General features: G+C 41.8%; 1 protein-coding gene across 1 annotated transcript in view; it reads right to left on the reverse strand.

Annotated features, from left to right (window-relative positions):
* syne1a (spectrin repeat containing, nuclear envelope 1a) overlaps positions 1-11,381 on the reverse strand; it is a 187,184-nt gene that overhangs the window by 54,253 nt on the left and 121,550 nt on the right. Inside the window, 3 exon segments of the mRNA XM_042503721.1 lie at positions 1,890-2,030; positions 3,946-4,176; positions 10,854-10,997. Coding sequence (XP_042359655.1) covers positions 1,890-2,030; positions 3,946-4,176; positions 10,854-10,997 — 516 coding nt within the window.

The raw sequence follows: 11,381 nt of genomic DNA on the forward strand, positions 1-11,381 counted from the left end.
ATTTTTCTTTCTCTATTTATTTAATTTACTTTTTATAATGTTTTATTATAATTATTATTGTTGTTGTTATCATTATTACATTAAATAAAAAGCAAAAAAGAAACAAAAAATACACAGGGCAACACATTTCCCTCTAAGTTTAAACTCAAATACCAACTGAAAAACAATTATGGATTAAGACCAAAATTTGAGAAAAGTAAGCAATACCTATGGCCTTCGATCGGTTTTGTTCTTTGTGGGATAGTTTCACTTAAACAGCATCTGACTGTGGTCTAATAAGGTTAGCTGAGACTCTTTCCCATGGTTCTTTTTTCAGTCACTTTCCAAATGCCTTTGACCTTATCGATTTTAGTCTTCTTTTAACAGTAAGGCTCACATGACACATCACAAGATAAACATACCGTGTTTGCATTTCACAATAATGGCTTAAAAAAACCAACGATGACATGTACTAAGCTGTTGTCTCCCAGAACAACAGAGCACTTCTGTTTCACCGCTGCATCATTATAAGTCATAGATGACACAAAACAGCTGCAGTATGCCAGTGATTCTTTAAGACTCTAAGATTTGTTCAACGAAAGGCTTTATAGTTCAACAAAAAATATTTTAATTGTTAAATCTAAAGAAGCTCATAGATAATATTCTCATTGTTCAAAACTAGTGTTCTTCTGTGTTGTTCTTTCAAATATGTAGGACTACAAAATTCCAAGGCACATACACGAGTGGGTATATTCTATCTTGTCAGCGTACTTGGCTGAAAAAAAGATTGAAATTCTCAGTTTGAACTTATCAGGAAAACGACACCCTCTCATTCTCATCTAAGCCAAAAAGCAGTAGCATACACATTTTTTCTGCAAAAAGTAAATTTGCAAACATAATGCTGATAAACAGGGAAAGCAGGGGCAGCACAGCAACTCTCAAACATCCACTGTGTTGATAGTGGTGATGATGGGGTAACTGTATGGTTGTGGAAATCAGGTGATGGGATGGGACGGGGTGCAGAGGTAACATGTCCATCTCAACAAGTCACTTAGTTTCCCATTCAATGTTCAGTCTTAAAATGTTATATTAATTTTTTTTTTTTTTTTAAACTAAGGCAACAGGGTATCATAGTTATAATGCATGCTCACTTGCTGCAATATTTTAACTTAAATGTGCAAGAAAAACATCACCACTACTTGTATCCAGCAATAGTGCAAAAATAATCTAATCACAGTGGCAAGTTGTTTTCAGATGTTAAGACTAAATATTAGGGGTCGACGGATTATCCGCCAGGCAAATTTTCGGGGCTGAAATTTGGCATTTTGCTGATTATCTATATCAGCGTTTTATTTCAATGATCAATGAATAAAATACATTAATAATAAAAAAGTGTGCATATTACACTCAACCAACACCAAGGAGGGCAGTCTGCAATACGTTGCAAAGAAACTGTCAGCATGGAAAGAACTTTTACTTTATTTATTTATGTCTGAACTTTATTAAAAAAAGTTGCAGGGGACTTGCCGTATAGGTTGTTGAAAGTTTCAGTTTTGATTAAACATTGCTAAAGGCATTTAAACAAAGTTTGAATTTTAAATTTCAACAGAAATATTTTCATTTTTATTGTCAATGCATATCCAAATATCCAAATATGAGTTATTAAGTGCTAATAACTGGTACTGGTATTGGCCCTGAAAAAACAATATTGATCGACCCCTACTAAATATTTGGTTGGTAACTCATAAAGATGGACATTTTCTGCTGCACAGGTTAAAGTGGTGCTTTCTTATGATGTTAGACTGAGAATTTGAGGTGTAAATCGTGAATCGGTCGGTGGTAGTATGGAAGCTGGGCAGATTAGGTGATGCTGGAGGGCACTAAAGTAAACCAGGGTGGGTTTGTAGTACCTGGTTAAGAGGAGCATCAGCGTTAGCCCCTGGGGAGGGGGAGCGGCAGGCAGGGGGAGAGGAGACCTCGCTGTTGGTGCCCTCCTCCCCTGACTCCTCCGTCACAGGGGAGAGGAGTGTGTGGCAGCGGCCGGCTGTCATCTGACCACACATACACACCGCACATCAAACACATCAAAAGAAGCAGGTGAGGAAGAGGGAGGGGGGACCAAACAGAAAACGCCCGGATCAAAGGAGTGAGGAGACAGAAATAAAGAGGGAGAAGAAGAGAGAGCATATAAATTAACAGGGGAGTGCAGGTTAGGCAGATTGCAGTGAGCACATTGCTGATTAATTAGACAGTGAGTAATCGAATGACACCAAGAGGAGACCAGTTAGATCACATTACTGCTGCTGACATCAAACACTGCAACGCTTTTGCCATACCACAACATAAAGAGGCTTCTTTCACTGTAGCAGCTCTGTGCTGGCAAACAGGGAAACACTGGATTCCACTGGCAATGAATGAGCCACTCAGATCTTTTTTTACAGGATACATCAGGGGAAAGGAATGGCCTTTACCAGGAAGTCAAAAATCACACATAAACACACTGCTCACACCGCACATAGATACTTCAGAGTTGCAGTTTTAGAACCACAGTAATTGCCTTTCCATCACTGACACACTTCCCTTGTGACTGGCACCCGCATATTATCCACCACAGACTTTTAAGTTAGAATGCTTTCTTTAGTTTCTCTTCTTAGTAGTAGAGAATAATCACTCATACAGTCTGATGCAGAGGCACAATTTATAATGACCTTACAGATTGGAAAACTTCTAAATTAGAAAAAATCCTGATAAATGAAGAGGAGGATCAAGGCCCAAACTTAAACAAAGCATAGCTAAAGCGTTGCATGGCTAACCGAGACTCGACTGATACAGCTGCAGCAGCTGTCTCAGAAGTAGCACAGTTGTCTGTGTGCCTGCATGCTTCAGTGGAGAGGCAGAGCAGAAATGCGAGCCAAGCCCTACTGGGCTGCTTTTTGGCAGTTAATGCAGAACTTGGCCGACTGACTCGGGACCTTGTTATATTCGGAGGACTTTTTTCCCGGGCTTTATGATGCAATACAACGCAACGAAAAAGCATCAGCACACCGGCATGTGTTGGAAACTTAGTGGTTTTACATACAACCTGAGAAGTAATGCCAATACGACAACACTGTGGGAACAATGACACAGAGCTAAACATGTCAAACAATAACAAATCAAGGATATCAGCAGTCCTAGCAACCCATTTATGCCATACACACAAACGCTTCATGCACGCAAACACACACACATGCAGTAATATCCTGTTTCCTGGCCTGCTGAGACCAAACACACCACAAACAGCAGAAACAGAGCAAAGAGGCGAAGAAATCTGAATCAGACTGAAAGACTCAGAGGAAGAAGATGGTAGTTTCATATGTGCGAACATGAGCCGAGGATGACATACTGTAGCAGCAGGCGGACAGAATCAGGAGCAAAGTGAAGTGACACAGCACAATAATGGTGCAGTAGCTGCACGAAAGGAGCCAGAGTAGTAACACCTGAGGTGTAAGGAAGATGAGGAAATGACTCTTGGGTTTTTTCTGTGCAATAAAAATCACAGAACCTGGTGTTCTATTTAAAAGATGCACATGATGCCCTGCAGCTCAATTCAAGATTAAATGTCACCCCAGGGCTCCACATTTTGTTAACTTGGATTTGATTTGTAACTTTGTACACTGTTGCTGGGAAAATAAGAGCACTTTTAGAGTGGAGTTAAACCTGTAATCATAGTCATGTTATCCTTAGACAACCTCTAATTTGGGATAACTTTAAGCTACATTATTGATGAAATGAACTGTAAACGCCCTCTACAAACAGGACCCCTGGAGTTTCCTGTGTTCCACTTCAGAGGTTTTGATAGAAATGGGCTAAATGCTACACATGCAAACACACATATAGACATGGGCCAGAGAAGCATACAGCCATGCAGTATGTGCATGTGTGAGTCTCTGGGTGATTGTGTCCAAAAAAGGCTTTGCCACTCACCATGACGACAGAGGGGTGTGCTGGGAGCTGCTTGTTGGCGGTGGCATTGCTGGTTGCCAAAGAGCTGGGCAGCTCATCATCACTTAGCTCGTCCACGCCGTCCGAGAGGCCCTCCACCTCATTGACGGTCAGCAGCATGGTGGCGTGTTTAGCTTTCACCGTCAGCATCTTGCACTTGGAGTGGAGTGAGGCGATCTGCTCCTGGTAGCCACGGATCTTCTGGGCCAGCTCCTGTCAAAACATCCCCCCACAAACAGACAACCCCACCACCCCAAGGGTCAGGTGAGTGTGGTTCAGTCCACAATGGAAGATCAATAGTTCCTGGTTTAAAAGGATCCTGAAAGACAGGGAGTGATTGAGTTGGTTCAGCTCTGAATGTGGTGCCGGTACGAGAGGGGTAAGTGGAGTGGACGCATTCTCTTCTCTCCCCAGTCTTTCGCTTTTGGCTTCACAGTGTGTAAGCGTAGAAAGAGAATAGCACTGCCTCACTCTCTCTCTCTTTTTTTCTCTGTCTCTCTCTTCTGTATCTCTGAGCCAATCAGAACAGCACAGAGGCGGGTGATTCAGAGCAGCGGTGAAGCCAACAGACAGGATGTTTGGTTGAGAGAGAGAGACCCTCGCAGAAATAGTTCAAAATCCCTCAGACATTCCCTCTCGTACACATACACAAATGGCAAGGAAAAACAGGAAGTGATCTCACCGCCTGCACTCCCCCTTCCTCTGCCTGCAGCTTCCCTCCTCCACCAATCCTCGGGACAGATTCCTCTCAACAAAAGAGAGGCGTAAGGAGAGAGGGAGGACGACAGAGATGGTGTCAAATTACAGCAATGCTATGAGCTGCAGGCCGGGTCCAGCTCCTCCTTCACTCCTCCTCCTCCTCCTCCTCCTCCTCCTCCTACTCCCCCTGTCCCGCAGATGGTCAATGCACCGATAATCAGGTCATGTGACTATCTGGGCCAGTGGAATTGCCGCTATCTGCTCAGCTTAGAGATCAAACTCAGACATAAACATAACGCCATGCCAAGTCAGAGTCAGAGAGACTGCACTAGCAAGAAAATATCTACAAACAGCTGGGCTCATATATTCTCTGTCAAATATTGGAAGTAGATACAATCTGTCAGAACCAGACAGAGAAAGTCCAAATGTAATATAAAAATGTGCTGCTCCTGGAGAGACTGTTTCTCTGCAGGACTTTGCCAACCCCCTCCTTCTCAATCTCTCTCTCCGCATGGGAGATCAAATGCACTTACTCAGCAAACTGCAACAAAAAGTACCAGGCTTACCCAACGCAGGTAAAAACCACCTACACTGCATCAAACAGGAATCTACTGTATGCAGATAATATTTACATGCACCATCAGATAAAGGAGGAATGTGCGTGAGTTGGGCTTGTAGAGGCACAATATTCTTGTAGATTGCTGTATGTGGTGGCATGGCTTTGATAAAACAGAGCAGCAGTACATATTCATGGATTTCTGTTAGTTTTAATAAACATAATTTATTTGTCTATTTGCATTTTAAATCAAGACATTATTAAAAGAATAACACAGAAGAAAGACAGCAGAAAAGTGACATAAACTGATGATTTTGATGCCTTTAGTTGCAACACTGGCTCAATGACTGAATGACTACTGCTCAGTCGGTTTTTAGTTTTAAGAATTGCCCACAACTTCTCTAAGATGTACAGTATATTTCCTGCTTCCCCAGCTTCTCTTTTCATGATGTTTTACACTGTTACAAAGTACAGGAAATATGTAATGACTCAACTTCCACTCTCTTGATGTTGACCTCATTAGAAAAGCCATTTATTAACATCAGCATATTATTGTTTTCAAATGTTAAATTAAGCGCACTATGTGGCAACCAACAACTCAAATGTATTAGGACTGTTATCATGTTTTGAAAGATTATTTGATGATTTTTGATGTGATACTCATCTATAGTTAAATCTACAAACCTCTTTAGGTCCTTGTTGCTTTGCTATTATTTCATAGGATATTTTGTCACGATAACAAGCTGTGCATTACATGAATAAATACTATTTCAGCAAATATAGACTCATTTTAAAATTAAGTATATGGGCAAATTTGTTTTCTTGATCAGGGGTTGGTTGTCACTGTTCAGTCTAAGTGCCTTAGCTTCCATTCACGAAAATCTTTATGTTGCAACATAAAATGATATTTTAGACCCTGGGTCTTCAACAGGGGGTACAGGGACCTTCAGGATTTATCGGGGCTGCCAAATTATTGTTTGATAAGTCTATGATAGCTTTTTTTATTCTTTTGAAAAATGATAATATGTCTGAAAATGCACATGAACATGAATCAAACATATTCTGCCTTTTGCAACAACTTACTCTTGTGAAAGTGTTCTTCCTTCACCTCACTGAAAGCAAATACAGGTCAAGACTGCAGCCTGAGGCCAATATGACCCTGTGCCTGACAACCTCCATCCTCCCTGTTTAATATGCAATGGATTTGAATACAATATATGTAGTAGTGGGTCCCTGCTCCGTCTAAGGGCTCCTTGGCCTAAAAAAAACGTTTAAGACCCCTGTTTTAGACATTAGTATGCTTCCAGCTTTGTGGCAACAGTTTTGGGCAGTAGTGGAAACAGCAGCAGATTGTTTACTTTAGTAAATGTAATAACACAATGTTGTAAAAAAAAAAAAAAAAAAAACCTGTTTAAGTTGGACTTTTAACTGAAAATAACAATCGCAACGTAAAGTCTCGTTACGTCATTGCCAGTTTTGTTGTATACTCCCTAAACTTGCAGGTAATACAACTAATAAGAAGCAATAGACAGGAAGAGGATTTCACGTGGGCCAGTATTCAGCTGCAGAGTCAGGACTACATAGTTACAGTGACGTAAGCACAGTAATACAGGGTGGCGCAACAGGAACTCAAAAGGGACAAACTTCAATTTAGGCTGTCGATATATAACATATCCCTCCACCTCTACTTTTGAGGTTCCCTTAACAAAAAAATAAACATTTAACATATGGAAATATTTTGCCGCTGCAGTGTCCTACTGAAAAGTCTCTGTAACAAAGAAACTCTTTTACCTCTTTTAAGTGTCACAGTCCCTATTACCTGATTTTCTTTCTCAACAGTTAACAAACATATTTTGGAATATTGAGCACTTTTAATAGAACTAGAGGACATATCTGAAAAACCCAAACATTGGGACAGACAATAATGTCAATATATCAGGAGGTCATCTGTGGTCTCCTGGGGTAAACATGACCCATTTGCATGTCAGTCATATTGTCTCTTGGTGGGGACTGCACAAGTCCTGGTCTTGGAGATGTGATGTCTGACGTCCGCACTGGAGCAGGCACAGGTTTACCAGAAACAATGTCAATTCCTGAAGATGACTCTGGGTGTTCATAAAGTGGTTTGAGAATCTTCCTGGCAGATCTCTCGCTCTGGAACAAGGGATGTTTGCTGAGGTGTGTCATCTCGTGAATCACAAGCGTGGAGCGGCTGATTGATGTGTCTTCTCCATATGCCATGATCCCTGGTCTCAACCGTGTAGGACACAGGACCTGTCTTTGCGACTGTTGTTGCATGCATCCACTTCATACCTTTGGTGTAGTTCCTGGCGAGGACACTGTCTCCAGCTGTGAAACTCCTAAACCTTGCTTTTGCTCGTCTCTCCACTTGAGCTGTCTGTTGATGTAGTACATCTTTTGTCTGTTGAGGTCTCAGGAGGTCAAGTCGGGTGCGCAGTTGTCTCTTGAGCCGAGTTGAGGCAGGAAACACCTTGGTGGTGGCATGAGGGGTGTTCGTGTATGACAAGAGAAAATCACGAAGGCACCTATTTAGAGACTGTGCGCTGTGAGAGGATGCTAGAGCCTGCTTCATTGTCTGAACAAATCTTTTAGTGAGCCCACTGGTTGATGGGTGATAAGGCGCAGACCTGATGTGCTGACTACCATTCTCCTCCATGAATGTTTGAACTCTTCAGACACCAGTTGTGGGTCATTATCACTTACAAGCTGTTGCGGCAGACCAAAGAGGCTGAAGATGGATCTTGGCTCTTCGGTAGTTTTGACTGAGGACGTGCTCTTCATGACAGCAACCTCTGGCCATTTGCTATGAGCGTCGACTACCACTAAGAACATGTGGTTCTCCAGCGGTCCTGCAAAGTCTATGTGGATTCTCTGCCATGGTTCTTCCGGCCAGTCCCACCATACTCCTCCAGTCGATTGTAGTGTCGCGTCCAGGTTCCTCAAGTGCGACTCCTCATCTGGACCTGTGATAAGTAACTCATCCAGGTAGCACTGGACCCCTGGAAGCCCACTTAAAATCTGGTCCATCGCTCTTTGGAACAGTGCCGGAGCATAGGTAATCCCAAAAGGGAGCCTCTGATAACTGAAAAGACCCTTGTTTGTCACTATGGTCGACAGTTCCTGTAACTCTGAGTAGACGTGCATTTGGAGGTATGCCTGACATAAGTCTGTTTTACTAAACTTCCGTCCTTCAGCCAAGCCTGAGAAAAGGTTGTCAATGAGAGGCAATGGATACCATTCAGGTGTCAACACTGGGGTCACAGTGACTTTGAAATCACCACAGTTCCTGGGAGCTTCATCCTTTTTCATGACTGGAACTGTGGGTGCAGCTCAGTCACTTGTGCTCACAGGTTCAAGAACCCCATTTTTCCCTAGCCTGTCTAACTCTGCCTCGACTTTGGGTTTGATGGCATATGGGATAGCTCTCGCTTCAAGACACTTCGGGGTACTTCCAGGTTTGACTGTCACCTTAACAGTAATGTCCTCCATGCTGCCAAGTTCACCGTCAAAAACTTTGGAAGGTTTCTTTAAGATCTCCTGGAGGGCTTATGTTCCCATCTTCAGAGAGGAGGCTCACCAATGTAGGTCTTTAACCTCATTTTGGTCTCTTTCAAAGACAGGCGATGCAGCTTCTCCTTATAAACAGCTTCTGATACCATAGATACACATGTACCAGTGTACACTACCCATCATCACTTTCTTGGGCTGACAAAACATCATCAGAGTCAGAACCACTTGTGTCATCCTGTTCATGTTCCAACTTATTCACATTTTTCTTGGTTCTGTGGAACCCATTTTTCTTCTTCTCAGTATGTGTCTTTGTCTGGGTCCTTTTATTTTTGCACGTTCAATATGGCCTTTCATGCCACAGTTCCTGCAGTCTACATCCTTGCACCAGCACTCTGATGCCTGGTGCCCTGCTTTCCCACAGCGGTAACATGACTTGCCTGCTGCAGACTTTTTCTTGGGCTCAGGGTCCATCTTATGCACTTGGGTTGACACAGTTAGCTGCTGGGTTTCACGTGCAGCCATCTCCATGGATGTACTTATCTCTGTCTTTTTCCTATGGCTTTTTACAGTCTCAGATTAGCCTCAGTCAGTAGTCGTTCTTTGTATAGCTCACTGCAGAGACCACACATCAGTCCAGCCATTTCTCATCAATATTTATCATTTTTCCTCCCTTATTCCTGCAATTAGTCTTATCCTTGTACTTATTTTCACTGCGAGTCACTTTTCTTTCTTTTATATTTATTTTTTCTTCCTTTCTTTATTTTCCTCTTCCTCTTTATCCTTCTCGGATTACTCCAGGTGCACATCCACCGCAGAGATCTCTCGTCCAGCGTCGTCTCACACGCCAGCAGGAGCTCGCTTATACTGCAGCTCAGTTGGCCACATCCTCGCGTCGTACACACGCGAGAAAAAAACTCCTTAAAGTCAGACTTTTAACCGAAAATAACAAAAGCAACGTGAAGTCTCGTTACGTCGTCGTCAGTTTTGATGTATACTCCCTAAACTTGCAGGTAATACAACTAATAATAATGAGCAATAGACAGGAAGAGGTTTTCACGTGGGCCTGATTTCAGCGTCAGTCAGGACTGCGAAGTTACGGTGACGTGATCACAACAACGCAATATGACAACAGGAACTACTTCTTCCTCTTTTAGATTTCCGGCAGTCTTGATGCCATGTGGCATGTTGCTGCCACTCGCAGGCCGGTCTTGGTATCACTCTAAATCTCTTTCCTTTTTTTTAGTAATCCTGTGGAAGATATAACGTCCAGGACTGCTTTCACAATCTGTAACTGGTTCTCGGAGGGATTTAATAAATTACCTGATGTTACTCTCTGGATTTTTTTTTTACCATCAGGGAAAAACTTCAACTAGTCAATATGTAACACGAGACTGTGTAAATATCCCCTTTACAAGCAAATTTCATGCATTCAAAGTCTTACTTAGATAAAAGTATGTAAGTATAATCAGCAAAATGGAGTTAAGGTATGAAAAGTATTCATTCTCAAATGGTTCCTGTCAGTGTTTTACTATTATATCTGATGATTTTGGATCGATATTACTGCTGCAGTAATGTGTTTTTTGCAAGTTACTGCTGAATATTTCTAAGGTTGTGCCCATTTGAACTCCTTTATATAATGCTGAGTAGTTTAATCTACAGTTATTTTTCATATACTATAAGATCGTCAAATGTTTGTGGCGTTGCTGATCTGGAGAACCACACACCTCTAAAAAGCTAACTTTTCATGGTGTCAGAAAAACAGCCCTGTTTTCAGCTTTGTGACGATGCATTTTTGCCGCAGATCCGAGAGGGTTTTTAAAGAAACCCCATCCAACACCTTTGGATGAAATGCAACACAAACTGTGAGCAAGGCCTTATTGCCAAATACCAGTGCCCTAGTTCACTAATACTATTCATGGCTAAATGCTTGAGAATCCCTGAAGCCAGGTTACAAAATCTTATTGAGAAAAAAAAGCCTTTGCAAAAGAGCAGAAACATAATGGCCATAGATTTGATATGATATGTAAAAACATCACATATGGGTGTAAGGCTCAAGTTATATGTAAATAAATATATGAGAGACAAAGTGTGTGTCTGCCCTGACCTCATGGTGGTGTATTTGAGCCTGAAGTTCCTGTATGTTGTTGGTGGAGACGGGCCGGTCCTGAATGATGCGGTGAGCCTCTTCTATTAATCTCTGGAGGTTCTTCACTTCCTGTTCGTACTGCTCATACTGCACCACGGCTTCCTGGGAAAAAGGATAACATACAAGAAAGTTGCATCTTTTGTAAACAATCATAAAATGTGATACATATTATTTATCTCTAAAGGGAGATGATCCCTTACAGGCAGGTCGCGGATGAGTATCACCTACAGAGTGGAGACATTTCGTCAACTTTCTGTGTCACACATACTAAAATTATAACAGGGTATCTACAGCTAAGAAACCTTAACCTTTTCAAGCTTTTTTTTCCACACAAAATTCAAGACTGATTGTTGGACAGATCATCTTTTTCTTATTCAAACATTGCAAGTAAGTAAGTTGCCCTCTTGGCCAAGACAAAGACATTTTTGAAAAAATACATCCCTATATATATATATATATATATATATATATATACACACACACACA

This window comes from Plectropomus leopardus, chromosome 16 (assembly GCF_008729295.1).
Source record: "Plectropomus leopardus isolate mb chromosome 16, YSFRI_Pleo_2.0, whole genome shotgun sequence".
In the NCBI taxonomy this organism is placed as follows: Eukaryota; Metazoa; Chordata; class Actinopteri; order Perciformes; family Serranidae; genus Plectropomus; species Plectropomus leopardus.